Source organism: Octopus bimaculoides, chromosome 3, assembly GCF_001194135.2.
Source record: "Octopus bimaculoides isolate UCB-OBI-ISO-001 chromosome 3, ASM119413v2, whole genome shotgun sequence".
Lineage (NCBI taxonomy): Eukaryota > Metazoa > Mollusca > Cephalopoda > Octopoda > Octopodidae > Octopus > Octopus bimaculoides.
Window position 1 is genome coordinate 85,134,164 of NC_068983.1, and position 19,017 is coordinate 85,153,180.

At 35.6% G+C, this 19,017-nt stretch overlaps 1 protein-coding gene across 4 annotated transcripts in view; it reads left to right on the top strand.

Moving 5' to 3' along the window:
- The window catches only part of LOC106872996 (mediator of RNA polymerase II transcription subunit 15), an 84,455-nt gene that overhangs the window by 22,815 nt on the left and 42,623 nt on the right, over positions 1-19,017 (top strand). For 3 of the 4 annotated variants that reach the window (XM_014920190.2, XM_014920191.2, XM_014920193.2), the window contains exon 4: positions 11,049-11,246. In XM_014920190.2, the coding sequence (XP_014775676.1) occupies positions 11,049-11,246 (198 nt within the window). Of the gene's footprint in view, positions 1-1,887; positions 2,035-11,048; positions 11,247-19,017 lie in introns of those variants that run through there. The other variant, XM_014920192.2, reaches the window with a different exon arrangement.

Consider the following 19,017-nt stretch of genomic DNA (forward strand, 5'->3'; position numbering starts at 1 on the left):
GTTGGCGTTAGGAAGGGTATCCAGCTGTAGAAACTCTGCCAAATTAGATTGGAGCCTGGTGTTGCCATCCGGTTTCACCAGTCCTCAGTCAAATCGTCCAACCCATGCTAGCATGGAAAGCGGACGTTAAACGATGATGATGATGATACATATATACGACGGGTTTCTTTCAGTTTCCATCTACCAAATCCACTCACAAGGCTTTGGTCGACCCGAGGCTGTAGTAGAAGACACTTGCCCAAGGTGCCATGCAGTGGGACTGAACCTGGAACCATGTGGTTGGTAAGCAAGCTACTTACCACACAGCCACTCTTGGCTACTTTTCCTAGTAGAATGAATAATGTTGAAACTGTTTTCATGTGTTCCACACTATATTTCTTATACTTTTCACACAGTACAGTGTGGATTTATTGCTTCCTTGTTTATTCTGTTAAAGATTTTATATTGTTTGTTGGTAGTTTCTATTGTTTAGCTCAGCACCAACTGTGAATATGCAAACTTATAATCAAAGGCTTTGCAGTTATATTTGTCCTACTTGTTTGAGACTAAATTAACTTATGTATCCTTTTAGACCAATGATTGTATTTTGAAGGCGACTTGGCTGTTGTTTATAGCAGATTGAGCTATTATGTAGTAGTATTCATGTTTGTGTTGGTAAAATGTCTGAGGTTAGTAATAGTTATGTTTATAACAACAAATTTAACCCTTTTCTGACTATATTTCAAATGGAAAATATTGTCTGAGACATGTTTTCAACCACCATACCACAAGTTTTTGAGGAAAAACTGAAATTGTCAGAATATTTAGAAAATTTGAGTGTTTTTAATGCACCACACTGGTGCATTTATATGAATTTTAAACAGAATGCAACTAGACATCTATCTCTGTTTTAAAATAATATTTATAACTGCTTTTATACAACAAAGTTAATAGTCTTTATTCAGTATACCATGAATGGGAAAGATCAAAAATCTCAGATCTATTACTTCAAAAAATAAAGTTTGAAAATCAAAGATTTGGAAGGGTTTGACAAAACAACTCATTATTGAGCTGTGTTTGTAATATAGCTTATATAATTAGAATAAGTTTTAATTGCTATATGACAATTTTTTGAGGGGGGGGGTTGTCTCATAGAATCAAAGGTGGTCTTAAGTAGCTTGATATTGGAAGGGTTAAAATATTATTTAAAATTTTGATTTTGTATTGATGTAATCAATAATTATCTTTTATTAAATGACAGCCAATATTTATTTTATCTATCATTCCTTCTGTATACATATTTTTACAAAAGAAAATGTCTAATTTTAATTTCCATTTTCTAAGAACACTATATGGATTAGATTCTATTTCTGAAGTTGTAGACGACCTTAAGGATGATGGAGTGACTGTTTAAATATATCTGCTACTAGATTTGATAGACTGAAATGGACAGCCTGACCTGATTAGTATTATATTTAGTTAAATGGAAGATTTACTCATGTTCACCCCCACCACCACCCCCTTTGCTCCATCTACCTTAGTCTGTAAATGAGTGACCTAAATTCCTGGTCACTAATATTGTTTGCTGTTATGTGGCAATATCTTGTGACCCTGATGTGTACATAACATCTAACAACAGACTCACAGATTCACTGTGACAACTTTTGTTGTGATTATTTCCGAACCCTGCTTTTGCAATTTTACTGATCATCAATGGTATATCGAAAGACTTAAGACACCAACCTTCCCACTAGCACTTGCTTTCCTTTCTTTCTATTAATTGTCAAGAAGGGAAGAAAATCTCTCTCTCAAGAGTTTTCCAGCAGAGGTAGATGCAGCTGCTCTCTCACCTCTACTACTGTTACTACTACTACTACTACTGCTGCTGCTGCTGTTGCTACTGTTAGTCTTGCATCTGCTGCTGTTTAGCACTACTACTTAGCTGAACTGCTACCAGTGCCTGCCTTTGCATCAAGATTTTGGCTACCTGTTATTGGCTGCCTCTGCCTTGTTTTGTTGATGTATATTAACAAACAAGCATGTTCTATTATGGATGTAGGTACCCACAAATCTTTTACTCCTTTCTACCACTGTCATTAATTGTTTTTACCTTCCCATCATGATTTCCTATTTCCAACCTTATTTTCAACTCATTGAGTTGCACTACACCTGCAAGTCAACGATTATAGTTTTCCTTTTTAAAACTTTTCTCTTATTCATTACTAATTTCTTTCAAACACTGATTTGTTTATAATGTCTGTATCTCAGAAATAGAATTTGATTTGTTTTTGTTTATTGCAAATGAAACTTCATTACAATCTGACACATTGTGTCATTGATTTTCTTGTGCAATTTTCAATTTTTTATTTTGTTTTATGTGACAGCTGGATAAGATTAAAATTAAAATGTATGAAATGGTTGTCTCAGCTGTTTCTGTCTGTGTCTCTCTCTCTCTCTCTCTCTCTCTCACACACACACATCAGATGTTATTATTTAGCAATAACAGCTCTTTACTTTTAGTATCACAAGTAAGTGCTGGCAGATGTGAAAGCTTTAATTGAAAATCCCATATTGCATCGTATCAATTTAATTTTATTGATTACTAATAATGACTATTATTTCATCACTTGGTAGCATCTTCAATGTTTTTAATGGTTTCAGAATTACTTCCAGAGAAGGAATTCCTAAATACAAATTATTTCTTTAGTTTATCTTTTAGTTTTTATTTTATTTTTCAGCCTCCCAACTTTATTTTTAGTAGCTGAAATTAATGTATATAATACCTATATTCTAAGAAAATATCTTAATAATATCTAAATCCTGACAAAAACTTGTGACCAAACTAAAGTTTGGGGGCTTGTAAATATTCAGCAGTCCCTCTCTTTTTCTGTTATTCTGTCAACCTATTTTTAGCTTTGTTGGTTCATTATATTCTTCTCATTTGATTCATATGATTTTCTAATTATAGATAGTAGTTTCAATATGTTGCAGAAATTGTCAAACAAAATTGCCTGTCTCTACCTAGTTTGCCTCTAACCTATGTAATGTTTATTCCCCTTTTGAAATTTAGGGTCCCCCAAAAAATCAAAAAATAAAATCCTTATCTAATCTTTTCATAGGGTTCAATCTCAGGTTGCTCCAAATCCTTTCATTTTTTTCCATTTTATTTATTTATTTTATTCTTTATTGTAAGTAAAATGTTAATCTTCCAATGTTCTTGCTCTCCAAAAGAATAGTGGTAGGGTTTAATGTCAAAATTAGTCAAGAAATATGTTGTTGTTAATTATAAATATTTCTTTACTCTTATCTTCATGTATTTGATTAATGGCATCTTTTGCTGTTTTTCACTATACACTTCCTTCTTCATGTCTGCAAGTGTATGAAGGACCTGTAGCTTTATTGTGAATCAATATAGCTCAGCCATTCCAAAGAAGACAATGAAAATTGAAAGAATTTCATGTATGCATTTGTTACAGAAAACATTAAGACAACCTTAGTTTTCATATCAGTCAAATCATTGTGAATATAAGAAAAAAGAAAAATGGATATGCTTTTGATGTCTCCAGAATGTATAATAGTGACTTTAATCAACCAACCTGCATGAGGGGGGTGGAGTGGGAGAATAGTCTCACCCTGTTTAATCTAATGGTTTTCTTCACTGAACACTGTAGCTTCTCATCTCAACATATTTAGTAGATTTACATCTTTTTTCTTCTTTTTAAACTTTGATTTATTTTGAGAGGACTAGTTAGCTTTAGCCTTTCTTAATATGAGCTTTTCACATGCTGGGAAGGAGACCAAATGTTTGTTTCCCTTGTCAATACACTTCTGTTTGATATTAGTGGTTTGACTGTTGAATTGCTTTATCTCAAGTTTCTTTCAGTCTTGCAAACACAGAACAAATTTTTAAAATCTATCTTAAAACCAGTTTGGCTTTGTGTATGTATGTATGTGTGTGTGTGTGTGTGTGCATGCTGTTGTCTTATTTCTTCTGTCTTTCCTCACATATTTTGAGTTCATCTTGTATAATAACTTTCTAATGTCCCTTAAGTCTCCTATTAAGTTGAAAATGTCTAGCTGGTAATATTTGCTTTAACCATGTATATATAGACTTTATTTAAAGTCAATTTCCTCTAAGATTTTCTGAACTCTATTGCACAAACTTCTATAATAAAAGGTCCATATTGGCGACATAGAAAAGCAACTTTTAACTTTTTTGTTTTTCTTAGTGAAATTTCCCAACAAAATTTTCTAACATCAATTAATAAATTATTGAGAAGAAATTTATTGCAAATGTCTGGTTAGATTACAGAAATAGTAACTGTGGGGTTAAGAATCTCACTTTGTGACTTCTATTGCATGGCACCTTACAGACTGACTAGTGCTTTGTGAGTGAATTTGGTTGACAGAAAATGTGTACGTGTGTCGTTTTGCTTGTTTTTGTCCCACCTACCATTTGATAACCAATGTTTGTTCATTTACATCTCCATAACTTAGCACTTTGGCAAGAGTGACCAATAGAATAAGTACTGGAGTTTAATTTGATCGACTAATCCCTTCTAAGCAGTACCCATTGTGACCACAGTTGATTGTTTGACATAAATAAGCGATAAAAGATCCATTAAGATTTAATGTTTGAGAAATTTGTTTCCAAGTTTCCTGCCAGTTAAGAGCAATCATCAAATGCCAGTCAATAACTAATTGGCTAACCATCAATGTTTTTATCTCATGATTGCTCAGTATCGAATCCTCTTTTCCTTGTGTCATCATCATCATCATTTAATGTTCATTTTCCATGCTGGCCTGAGTTGGATGGTTTGACAGGAGCTGGCCAGCTGAAGAGCTGCCCAGGCTCCATGTCTGTTTTGGCACAGTTTCTACACTACAGCTAAGTGTGTTTACGTGGTATCAGTACAGGTGCTTTTTACATGGCACCAGCACCCATGAGCCCACAAGATTAGGAATGCTCAGTTGGAGGGGAATGCAGGAGACAAGCTTGTATGCAAGGACAACCACACTTTTACTTGGTTTGTCTTTTTTTCTCAAGCACAGCATACTGCTAGGAGTCTTGGTCCCCTATTAACTATTTAGATGGCTCACCAGATGTACTTTACTATTTCTGTTACCTAGTTAATCTAATTAGTGCTGGAGTTAGTTATATATGGAAACAAAATTAAGAAAGGGTTGCTAGAAGTTTTAGGGAGCTGTTACCACTGTTTGTAACAAGAGTTTTACTCTATAGAAGACAGACTCTATGAATCCTGTATAAAAAGTGCAATGTTGAATGGTAGCAAGACATAAGTATAAAATGAAGACAATCTGTAAAGGCACAAGAGAAATGAAGTGAATATTTTCCATTGAAAGGTGTAATGTTGATTTGCATAGAAAGTGGAGCACCATTTAATTGGGAGAGATATCTTTTTTTTATTTTTTTAATTGGTTGTTGTATGCAGGAGATGTGACTTACTAGAATGATCAAATGATGTGAATGAATGAAGAGTATTGGATGAAAGGTTCTGCCAGCTGTTAACTGATGTCCCTTGTGAAAGAAGAAGACCTGTGAATAAGTGATAAGAGTTTTTGCTTTTGGTTTTACAGACCAGTGGTGATATGCTGTATGGCTGACTTGTCCAACCTGACATGATAAAGCAAATGTTTAAACATCAGCAGCAGCATATTTATTTCATACAAATACAGCAAAGAGTTGCTTATGTGTCATTTTTCCTTATCAGAAATATTATCCCTTTTGCTACCATATTTCTGTTGAAACATACTGCCTTCGTTTTGGTTAATTTTCAAAATAACGAAGAATTTAGTAAATTAACTTGGAATGCTGCTGGATGGTTTTAATTTAAATCACTGTAAAACAAGAAACTTGTATCTAAGAACTGGGGATAATCTCAGTTGGGTTGGTATCAAAAGGGTTAATGAATAAATATTAAGCTGTATTAAGTAATACAGATAATGTAAATTGGAGTGGATCTGGTCTTTAACTATAGCCCTGGGACAACCAAAACATTGTAAGTGGATTTGGTAGACAGAAACTGAAAGAAGCCCATTGAATATCATTTATTTTTTAATATTCTGCAGAAATATGTCTGGCCATGGGAAAATATTGTATCACTTGGAAACCAGTATGGATTGGCTACAGAAAAGGTATCCAGCCATAGAAAATGTGTCTGACTCATGCAAGAATGGAAAAGTGGATGTTAAAACAATGATGATGAAAATAAATCAAATTCCACCTCACTTTAGGCAAATTGATTATAGAAAATGCAATCAACTAAAAAGACAAGCCAAACAAATGAAACATGTTGCACTAAGGTCTCATCTGAATGTCTACCTCTGCAGAGAGTTGCTTAGAGTGGCTGGTATGTAGCAGAAGAGTTTAGTTGGAAGGTGGAAACTGAGTTTTTTAAAGGGAGAAAAAAAAAGTAGAAGAAAATTAGGAGTCAGAGAAGTGATGTTGGAGACAGAGAAGAATTTAGATGAACGTGTGTTGTAGAAAATGAGCAATCAGAGAATAGGGATGCAGAAGAGGAGTGTTAAATTTCCATTGCAGTACCCACCTCTTGCCTTAGTTATTATTTTCAACCACAGCTCATCTCTAATTGAGCTAAGATATATCTGTAGCCCACTATGTATCTTTCCATGCTGTACAATAACATTAAGATGATAAGGGTGTTATTTGAAGGAATTTAGTTGCTATTTCTAACTAATCAAGCAATTACATAGAGGTTTCCACATTGGTTCATTGCCTTGGTTATAAATGGTTTTGTCAGCCTTGGCTTGAAAGTTTCTTACAGCTCATATTTCTTTCCCTCAAAACACCAACATACATGAAGTACTACATAATCGTTCTGTATTATGAACATGTGCAGGAGGAAGTTTTCAAAGTATATCCAGTACATATTAATTTACAGAAAATTTAATATATTATGGTCTTTTGCTATTTAACATATTAATATTTCCATAAATGTCAAGGCAGTGAGCTTGCAGAATCATTAGCATGCTGAGCAAAATGCTTAGCAGCACTTCATTCATCTTTACATTCTGGGTTCAAATTTTGCTGAGGTCAACTTGGCCTTTCATCCTTTCAGGGTCAATAAAATATGTACCAGTTGAGTACTGGGGTTGATGTAATCAACCATCCCTCCGAACTTGCTAGTTTTATGCCAAAGCTTTGAAATCAATATTTCCATAAACGTCATAGTTTCAAATGGAGTAAACCATTATTTATCTCTCCAAGATATGCAACAACATACTGTGCATTTTGTTAGGTTTGAATCTATGATAGCAAAATTAATAGACTTTCATTTATAGTTCAATGTAATATTGCTGTGTTAACAGTTCAAGTCATTCCTTATATAGCAATTTAGTAATTTTGTCCAATACTGTATAGAACTACAGAAATTGTAATTCTCAGCATACCTGTATTAATAAACTCTCATCAAAATTTATATGCATCCCTTCATTCTAACAAATGTGGTACTGTTCTGTACACACCCTCCTCTCCAGCATGTTCCTGCAACACACTTATCTTTCGCTCCTCATATATACCGCAAACTACACTATTTTCACTTCCCCCTTCACCACTCTGAAGGGAGAAGAGAATTTTGTCATGCTTCCAGTATTGACAGTACCCATTCTCCTTAGATATGACAGTGACTAAAAGTTGCCTAATGAAAATGGAAGAAAAATTATTCAGTCAACTCCATTTACTTATTACAGTTTAACTCGTTAGTGTTCAGACTGGCCAAAACCAGCTGAAAATAATTCTCCTTTATTTGTTTGAACCAGCCAAATCTGGCCATATCTGATTCCTCTAGGAAATCACTAAAAAAATAAACACATCACGTTACTGAATTCTTGTAGCTTTGAGATAATATGTGATAAAGCCTTTCCTGCCTTTATTCACCATGAAATTTTTGAAACTTTTTGGTTTTTTTCAATGTTTGAAGAGAAGTGTATTTCTTGGTTTTTAACCATATGGTGTCAGCAAGTAGTGATTCAGACTTCAAAGGTTTTACTTTTGATAATGTACAAAATATAAATGAAAACAACAGTGATTTGTCTTTGGACAAATCTGATATTGATATTTATGAAGCTTCATCAGATGAGGAAGATTTTGATAATGAAAGTGATGAAAATGATATTGAAAACATTATGGCAACATGATTGAAGATTACTACATCAACCACAATTCCCAATTTCACAGAAAAGACTAGTCCACAATAAAAGTCAACCTCTCAATACTCAACCATTGGACTTTTTTTTTTTTACCGAAAAGTTTTTTTGAAGCTGTTGTGGAGGAAACATAAATATGCTCAATGCATAATTTCTATTCGTGGTAGACTTGATCCACTATGGCAGTCAACTGATACTGCGGAAATATGAGCTTTTTTTACTATAAACATTATGTTTGGTATCAAACAGCTTCCTCGACTGTAGAACTACTGGAGTGATCCATATATCTCCAGCATTATGTCTAACTATAATTAATTCATATAAAAGCCACAAAGTACCTCTGCGACCATTTGAATTTTTGGGTTGACATCACATCTCAGTTACATGAGGGCTTTTCTTCCAAAAAGAAAAAATAAATGGAAGAAAAAAGTTTGCAGACTGTGTTTGCTGCAAAAAAGAAAAAATTGTGAAAGGATATCAGGTCAAGACCTCATATATGTGTTTATTTTGCAGGGTGCTTTGGACAGTTTCACAATAGAAATATGGCATAACTATATTTTGTTGTTCGATGATAATACTATCATATATTCCTTTCATTTTATTACAAATCTGTGAAAGTGATAAATACATACTAATTTTCAGTATGTTACACACCTGTATTCACCTTTATCTTGCCTGTTAATGGGCTTTTTTATTAGATACATTCTGTTATGTAAATGTATGCATTAAATTGTATGAGTACATTGCCAATGGTATATAGTAAAAGAGTTTTGTACTTTATGTTCAATGAAAATGTTTGAATGAAATATAGAGAAAGAATAAAATCTTGTACCAATTATACCTGTATTTTAATTAATTCAAATTAATGTCCCTTGAAAAGTGGCAAAATTAATGTACACTTGAAAAGTGGCAAAATTGTTGACGGTTGACATCTGGGATAATTTTTAGTAACAAATCAAGCAGGTAAGATGCATTAAGAATTTCAATTTTAGTGTTTATCCATAATGTTATTGATTTACACCTGTTAATTTAATTTACCCACCTATAAAAGTCAAATTTAATCTGAAAGATCAGCTAAAATTACTTAACTATAAACCGTTGGTATATAAGCACCCGACAAAATTTCAAATTTGTATGTAAAAAAATTAACGAAGTTACATGCAAACATTGTGGATGCCCCTCTTGAACCTGAATAATTCAAAATAATGTGAACAAATACACATTACGTTTGACAGATTAATCTGAACATTAAAGGGTTAAATATCATTTTTCACCTTCTTTTTGCTTTGTTTTATAGCTCTTCTCTGTCTGTCTGTACATAATCAACTGTTTTATCATCCATTTTTCCTTGTTGGTATAAGCTTGATGATCCAGCAGTACATCACCTTTCTATGCATCTCATTTATCTCCTCTATGTCAGTTGTGGCTTGGATCATGTCTTAAAGTCTGGCTCTTCCACCCCAAACAATTAATGATCCTCTACAAAGTTCTGCTTAGATCTCAAAAGGAGTATTGGTCCTACATCTGGGATTGTACTGCTGCTGCACACATATACATCCTAGACTGCATCCAGAAAAATACTACTGAAGTGAATGACATAAAGTCACTCCAGCCTCTGGCCCACTGCTGTGCTGTTTCATTTCTAAACCTTTTCTACTCCTACTAGTATGGTTTCTGCTCCTTGGAGTTAGTTGCTTTTTTGCCACTTTCATTTGGACATTCCTAACTTGTCTGTCTTCCTTTCAACTCCCATGTTGTGTTAACCCCCAATAGGTTCCACAATAACCACTATACTCAATCTTTCCTCCTCAAAACATTAATCTGATGGATTTCCATCTGATCATGTCTCTCTTGCATCAGTCTCATCAGCCTATGAGGGCCTGCAAAGGCCTTAGACACTACTCTTTCCTCCACACTTGGCAAATATAAAAAGAAAAAGTAAGGTCTAAACTAATTACATCTTCCCAAATTTCCTGAACCCATGTCTACTCTATGTATTCTTCCAACCCTAACTCAACTTATTTTCAATTAACATGTATCTTTCCATATTATATCTTCATAAAATTAGTGTTGTCTCTTCTGTATACATTTCTCAAGACCTGTTTCATCCTGTTGCCTTCTTCAATCTCTTTCACTCAGCTTTTCTAATAAGTTAACATGGTAATGCTAATTTAGCATTACTCAGATTCCTTCTGTCCAGTTGAAGTCTCACTTCTATGAAACCTTTATATACATGCTTGATATAGTCTGTCCCTTATAAAACAATCAAACATATCAGTTTTTGTTGGCACTCCGTTGCTCACGATGTTGAGAGTTCCAGTTGATCCGATCAACGGAACAGCCTGCTCGTGAAATTAACGTGCAAGTGGCTGAGCACTCTACAAATACGTGTACCCATAATGTAGTTCTCGGGGATATTCAGCGTGACACAGTGTGACAAGGCCGACCCTTTGAATTACAGGCACAACAGAAACAAGAAGTAAGAGTGAGAGAAAGTTGTGGTGAAAGAGTACAGCTGGGTTCACCACCATCCCCTGCCAGAGCCTCATGGAGCTTTAGGTGTTTTCGCTCAATAAACACTCACAACGCCTGGTCTGAGAATTGAAACCGCGATCCTATGACCGCGGGTCCGCTACCCTAACCACTGGGCCATTGCACCTCCACTAAACATATCAGTAAGACTGTGTGAAAAAAGACAAATGTGCACCTGGTAGACTTGTTTGCAAACTACAACACACTATGTAGTGCTGATTTTATTTTTGTGCTTTTGAGTCTTACCTAATTTCAGAACTGCTTTTTGTAATATCTATAATGATTTTAAGTTTGGGAATTGTCAATGAATTATAATTTAGTTATTTAATTTTTTTCTTGATGTCTTTCAGCTAAGAAAGGTAAACAAACTGCATCTGATGCAGTAAACCAAGGGATACCTCCTCAGGGCATACCTCCACAGAGCCTTGCTCCTGGCCAGTCACCTCAGCAAGCTCAACAGCAATCTCAGACCATGCAGGATCCAATAAATGCTTTGCAGAATTTAGCCATGCAAGGGACCACTTCTGCAATATGTCCTCAACAAGCTGGTAAGTGTTTCATTTATCTCTAAAAATTTGTCATTTCAATTTTTTTAACAATTCCCTTGTATATATTTTCTCTCTGTTAGATATCTGAACTTTATATTGAACATTTTACAGTTCTTTTCTTTATTTCACAGAAATATTAAAAAAATACCAATACAGATGATGTTCTGATGTTTAATGACATTATTTGTTCTGTATTTAGTACCTCAGAAATTAATACATTTATTTTTTATTAATGGTACACAGGTTTTTGCTTATTATTGTCATCTTCATTGGTTCATATGGAACAGCTTTCTAAAATTTGCTTCTTTCCATCACTTCCATTTTGTTTTCTTTTTTCCTCTGCTGATTTACTAAACCATTAATTCATATAATAAAGATCATGTTATCAGGCATTATTTTGTAGCAAAATTATTACGAAACTAGGAGTATCAGTTGAGGAATTTCTTTGTCTCAACTTGTTTTTCTTTTCTTCTTTTGTGTTGTACAAAAAGAGTAGCTTATATTTTTTAATTGACTTAATTCATTAGTTTCTGAGATTATCATAAGAAATCATGGTTTCTGCTTTAGAATGTATCCTTGGATTAAAATTTGGTTTATGATATAGAATTTCTCTCTGGCAATCTTATTTGAGCTTGTTTTTCTTTCAAGTTCCACTCATACAGTGCATGTAGCAGTAATAATTATTTTTTATTTCAACCTCCTTTTTAAGTCACAATATACATGTTTTTGTTTCCTGAAATCTTATAAAGAAGACATAAGCACTTAACCATGAACTTACTGATCTTGTATTTTTTCTTTTTTTAGCCATCAGTTTTAATGTTCTTAATTTTTTAGTGCTATAAACTGTTTTTGTATTTAGTGTCATTTACTTTTTCTATGTCTTGTGTGTGTGTCATGACATATGACTGGTTCTAGTGAAATGTTTCCTTATATTTTACTAATATGCACCACTTGTGGAAAATACAGTCCTGAACTGTCTCTTACACTTTACAGATCTAATAATACATGGTATGCTTTCTAGGGTATAAAATTTTTATTTCAGATAAGTGGAATTCTCTAATTTTTAAGTATCTGATATGCCATTATTCCTATTAAATGTGATACTAAGCCAAAAAAAAACCAAAAAAAAACAAGCAGGACCTATGAGGAAATAACCTGAAAACAAAGGAAATCTCAATTTTGAAGTATGTATTCAAAACATATTATAAAAATGATCCTGTTCCTTGATTTCAATTCCTCTTTTAAAGTAATTTTCAAATATATTTATGATGTCTTAAAAATGTTATATATATATAAGCATAACCAAATTTCTAAAAGTAATCAAGACTAATATTTAATTAGTCTTTATCCACATAAAATGTTTAGCAGGTTTGAACTTATTGGCTTAAGTCTTATCAAAGAAATGAGGAATAGTGGCAAATAGTGATAGACAGACTAATATTAGATCAGTTATGTTGATGATCATTGTCAGAAATAACAGCAACATCATTATTTTAACAACTTTTTCTTGCTGACATTCTTTTGACTTTTCATTTTGTCTGCAAGCCTCAACACATTCTCAGAACTTGCCACTTCTCGTGTCTTCTTTTTCTTTGCCTCTACTATGAATGCTCTTCCTCTTCACCTTACAACATATTCCTACCTAGTATGCATCATCTATTTGTATTACATATCAATACCAATACAGTCACATCGTTCACATATATTGGTCAATGTGGTTTTAATATCCAGCATCTTTCTCAGTTCATTTGTACTTTGCATGTATGTTAACACTAAGTAACCGCTTTGATTACTGCTTATATCTCTCTATTCTTCATACATCTTTCACATTCAATACTTGAATGTTCTCATGCAATATCATACTTCATTCAGTCTGCCATTTCCTCACAGAGAAATTTTGTTTCAAAGTTAGTAATACACCTACTATTACCTGTCCTTAGACATATGTATCTAAATTCCTGGTTTCCTGCTAGTCTGCAAGAGGTCCCACTGCATGTTTTCTGTACTCATTTTTTAATTTGGTTTCTCCTAGATCCCTTTCTGCTCACTTTCCAGACTGTTCTTTATTATGAGTAAAGTTAATTTAATTTTAATTTTTTTAATTTTGTATGTATGTGCTTGCATTCATCCTTTTTGTATTTAGTAATTTTTCAGTTTGTTTCATAGCTGCTATAGGATTTCTTTTGATTTTCTTCAAATGATTTATCACCAACTTTAAATCAAAACTTAGGACGCATACAAAGAACTACTTAGCAATTCGTGTGTTATTCCATTTTCAACATTATCTATTAATGATTAGGACTGCTTAATGATTCCTAATTATCCTCTGTTAGTTGTCTTCTATTTGTGTTAACAAGAATAGCTCTGTTCTCCAAAGTAGAAAGATGTACAATTGAAATGCACACACATACACACACACAATGCATCTGGGAAGTCATATTAGCCATTTTCAAAAAGGAATAAAGTAAAAGATTGTTAATTTCTTGATTCATTATTGATGCCTTAACAGTGTTTTTCTATGATGTACTACAGAATATATCTGTTGATTTTTAACCAGCTTTGGCAATGTAGACAGATGTAAACAACTTATCTTTTATACCGTTTTACATAAGCAGAAAGTAGGTGATCAGACTGCTATCAGTAGGTGTTTTGGGAAATCAGATTAGCCAATTGACATAAAATAACACATTCTTAGCAGCTAGTTCAATTATTATTATGAGCAATATCTCTTTAGATAGTTAAAGAGATTGCTCAGTTGCTGTTGAGATTCACATATAATTATCTCTATATAAGAATAGCCGACATAAATGTTAGTTTGTTGCTTCTTGGTTGATTTCGCCAGTCACACTTTACATTTATAGGGAGAAGGAGAGAGTAAAAGAAAGAGATGATATAAGAAGTGTAGGATCAGTGCACATACTAGACTTAGTGGCAGGCAAGGAGCCTTTCTCACATATGCACTGTGATAGGAAAAATCATAGAGAAGGAGGAAAGGGAGTGAATGTAGTTGGCTGCAGCAGGAAAAACGGTACTGATGAATAATTTCCTTAGATGCTTTTTGAGTAAGCTGCTCATTAGCAGAATAAATTTCATCGGCATTAATCACTAGGATATTCACTAACTTAAGAATTTATAGCAAATTGTTTCAAATGAATATATCACACAATTTACTATAATAACAATTCTTTCTACTGTAGACACAAGGCCTGAAATTTTGGGGGAGGGGATAAGTCGATCACATTGACCCCGGTACTCAAATGGTACTTAATTTATCGACCCTGAAAGGATAAAAGGCAAAGTCAACCTTGGCAGAATTTGAACTCAAAATGTAGCGATGGGTAAAATACCGCTAAGCGTTTCGTCCAGCATGCTAACAATTCTGCCAGCTCACTAATCCTTTCTACTAAAGGCACAAGGCCTGAAATTTTGGGAGAGGGGACTAGTTGATTACATCCTACTGATGCATCGCGCATATGTGGCGCCCTGAGTCATGTTGCAGTTCGGTGTGTGGCAGCGCACTCAAGCATCGTCCGTCGCTTCCACCAACCTTAGGCACGAGTCGACAACATCAACCCGGCTACGGTTATCCTGTCCAGTATGAGAGAAACCATGGGATCAAAGCAACAGTTTGCGTGCTTGCTCGATAGAGCAGTGGTGCCAGGCTGCCTCTGAGCGATAACGGCTGACCGCCTCTAAGCCAGAACCACAGCCGAATCCAAGTTGTTTTCCAAAAGTGTCTCAATCTCAAGGTGCATGCCTTAGTTTGGCATTCGCCATCTGCCCATCTTGTTCGTGTAGTGAGTGGCAGCATCACTGGTGGAATTGCCATTTTAGGACTTCGGCAGCCTCGCCATTGTTGTTGTTGACTTCCCACCTGACTCATTCGAAGAGATCGAGACGAAAAGGATCGCTTGCATATGATTCGACTTGCTGTTCAGAGTGACGTACTTAGTAGAGCAGCTACCACACTGCAATCTATTGAGTCTCTTCTTACGAATGGTACAATCTGCCCTTTCGAGGTGGCCACCACTGTACATGGCAATGAAGTGAACCTAGAAACAGATGGGAAGTTGGCAAGAAGAGCCTCCACCGCCGTCAGGGGTGCGTGGCCAGCATGGGGTTGGAAACGAATGAGGAGACACATGATGAATGAACAAACAGAACAGAAAAAACAGACGAGTAAGCAAGAAAAAACAGAAAGGGAGCGCCCTGTCACATGGTGAATAAGTAAATTTGTTTGTGGGGGTGAGCTAGTAGCGAAGGGAAAACAAGAAGGGATGGATGATAGAAGGGGCAGATGCCTATGCAATGCGATAGTCCTCTTATAGCCACTGTGGTGGCATTTTCTTTCAGAATGAGTACATCTGACCCAGCTATGAAGATATTGCATGTGAAGGCAAGTTATTTACATCTATATGCACAATAGTGATGGCTAAAAATTCATAGATTTATTCCATAGTACATTATAGTACCATAACAAAACACCGTTAATATACCAGTAATTTATTATTAAAGTGGTCTAGAATATTTGAGGGAGATTGTGCCACTATTTCTGGTAGGTCAACCATGAAGCAAGGAGTGTTGAATGTTTTGATTTCATGCTATAATGCAGTGTAGAGTAAGTCTGTATATTTTGAACCAACAATGTATGTAAACATATAATGGCCCCAGTTTAGTGCCACATCAACTCTGATTAGGCAAACCTTTGATCAAATGTTTTCCATCTATTGCCTTCCTATCCTTTTTAATTTTTCTTCAAAGTGTAATTACTACTATATTATTGTTTTTTTTTATGTTTGTTTATTCGTTTGTTTTTAAGCAATCAAATAGGCGCAGGTGTGGCTATGTGGTTAAGAAGCTTTTGCAGCCATGTGGGCTTAGGTTCAATCTCAATGCATGGAACAGCCAATCAGGGATAATGAAGAAAGCTTCACGTTGATTATCTAAAAATGCTACAGTCATTATCATCATCATCATCATCATTTAAAATCTATTGTCCATACAGGCATGGGTTGGATGGTTTGACTGGACTGGCATGCTGGAAGGCTATATCAGACTCCAGTCTGATTTGGCATGGTTTTCTATGGCTGGATGCCCTTCCTAATGCCAACCACTCTAAGAGTATAATGGGTGCTTTTATGTGCCACCAGCACGAGTGCCATTTGCATGACACTGTGGTGCGTTTACGTGCCACTGGCATGGGTGCCAATTTGCATGACACTGGTATCTGCCACGAGTGTGATTTTGCTCAGCTTGATGGGTCTTCTTCTCAAGCACAACATAATGCCAAAGGTCTTACTCATTGCCTCCGTGAGGTCCAACACTCGAAAAGTACTCAGCCTCCTTGCTTCTGTGAGGCCCAACACTTAAACGGAACTCAGTCACTTTATCTCCCTGAGGCCCAATGCTTGAAAGGAACTCAGCCACTTTGTCTCCGCGTGGCCCAACATTCAAAAGATGTTCTTTACATGCCACCAGCACGGGTGGACTTGGTCTGATGGCTCCTCTCAAGCACAGCACATCGCCAAAGGTCTCGGTCACCAGTCATTGCCTCTGTGAGGCTCAAAGTTCAAAAATCATGCTCCACCACCTTGTCCCATGTCTTCCTGGGTCTACCTCTACCACAGCTTCCCTCCACACTTAGAGATCGGCACTTCTTTACACAGCTGTCCTCATCCATATGCATCACATGACCACACCAGAGCAGTCATCTATCTTGCACACCATATTTGATTCCTCTTATGCCTAACTTTTCTCTCAAGATGCCTACACTCTGTTGAACATGCACACTGACATTGCACATTCAGCAAAGCATACAAGTTTCATTTCTTTCAAGCCTACACATGTCCTCGGCTATCATAGCCTATGTTTCACTGCCATGCAAAATAGCTGTTCACACAGAGGCATCAAACAATCTGCCTTTTACTCTGAGAGAGAGGCCCTTTGTTGCCAGCAGGGGTAGGATCTCTCTAAACTTTGCCCAGCCTAATCTAATTCTCATAGCTACGCTCTTGGAGCATCCACCTCCACTACTAACTTGGTCATGTAGATAATGGAAGCTATCTATTTGTCTAGTTCAGGTAGTGATTCAGCTATAAGAGCAAAGTCATCAGCATAGAGGAGCTCCCAGGTGCAGCCTGTCTTGAACTCCTCTGTTATTGCCTGGAGGACTGCGATGAACAAGAAGGGGCTGAGCACTGATCTTTGGTGAACCCCTACTTGTATCCTGAATTCTTTGCTGTCCTCATTGCCCACTCTCGTCTTACTGGTAGCGTCCCTGTACAAGGCTTGTACGGCTCTCACCAACAACTCATCTATCCCTAATTTCTACATTGACCACCAGATAAGAGATCGAGGTTTCTGTCAAAAGCTTTCTCCAAGTCAGCAAAAGCCAAGTACAGGGGTTTATCTTTGGTTAGGTATTTCTCCTACAGTTTCCTTACCAGAAATATAGCATCATTTTTGCTCTCCCTGGCACAAAATCAAACTGCATCTCATCTAAACTAACTCTCTCCCTAATTAGTTGGGCTATGACTCTCTCCATAACTTTCATCACCTGATCCAACAATTTGATACTTCTGTAATTATTTCTGTCTAAGGCATCACCTTTACCTCTGTAGCAGTTGACTATGGTGCTGCTACACCAGTCATTGGGTACGACTCCTTTGTGAACCACCTGATTTATAATACAGGTGACTAGACCATAGCCCACACCTTGAAACTCAGTATGTATTTGATTTCACTTTGGTAACTCTTGTGAAACACAAAAAAGAACCTTGGTAGATGGAAATTGTGTGGAAGCCCATCATATATAATTTATATATAATTTAATTGAGTAGTGAAATTCAATATGCTTGTGGTGCAGACAGTTGGTTAGCTTCAAGCATAGAAAACACTTGTATTGATAACACAAAGGAGAAGGTAATCAAACAATTAAGTTTGTTAATCAATGTATTCACTACACTTCATCTCATATCGAATTAAATAGGAATTCCAATAAGATGACAACTGTTGTACAACTCCAGTATATAGCAACAAAAGTTGCTAATTACGCGATAAGTCTGGGTGAAGAAAATGGAATAGGTAGTTATGTACTACACCTGTATCAAAAGACTCACCAAAAACATTATTATCTACTTATTAGTCCATTGTCATAATGAATTTGTCAAGAGAAACCAGGAAAAAATTTGAACATTTCAACAGTCAAAGGGGGAATGGAAATAGGAATCAGTCAAGCAATGAATCACTTGCCTCCCATACAAGCAAACTCCAGTGAAGTAGAACATGGTGTGGCTTTCTAAGAAGCTAATTCCCTATCAGTATAAATGAGGTGGTTTTGGAGAATTTGTAGGTGATTAATATTTTTACTATATGGTAATAAAATTGAAAAGACAGTGGCTTGGTAAAAGGGAAAAAGCTCAACCACAACCGAGAAGGGAACTTCATGGGAAAAAGGTTCTTCTCTCTATCTGGTAAGATTGCAAAGGAGTAATTCACTTTGAATTGTTACCACCTAATGCCACAATCAATGCTCAAGTCTACTGTCAACAATTAGAGCGGTTGAACAAAGCTTTGAAGAAAAAAAGACCCACTTTAGTGAATTGAAAAGGAGTGATGTTTCATCAGGACAATACACGACCCCACACTGCAAAGATCACCTCACAGAAGATCAAAGAGCTTGGTTGGGAAAAAATTCCTCATCCACCTTATTCTCCCGACCTTGCTCCTTCAGACTACCATTTGTTTCGTAGTTTACAGAATCATTTGGAGA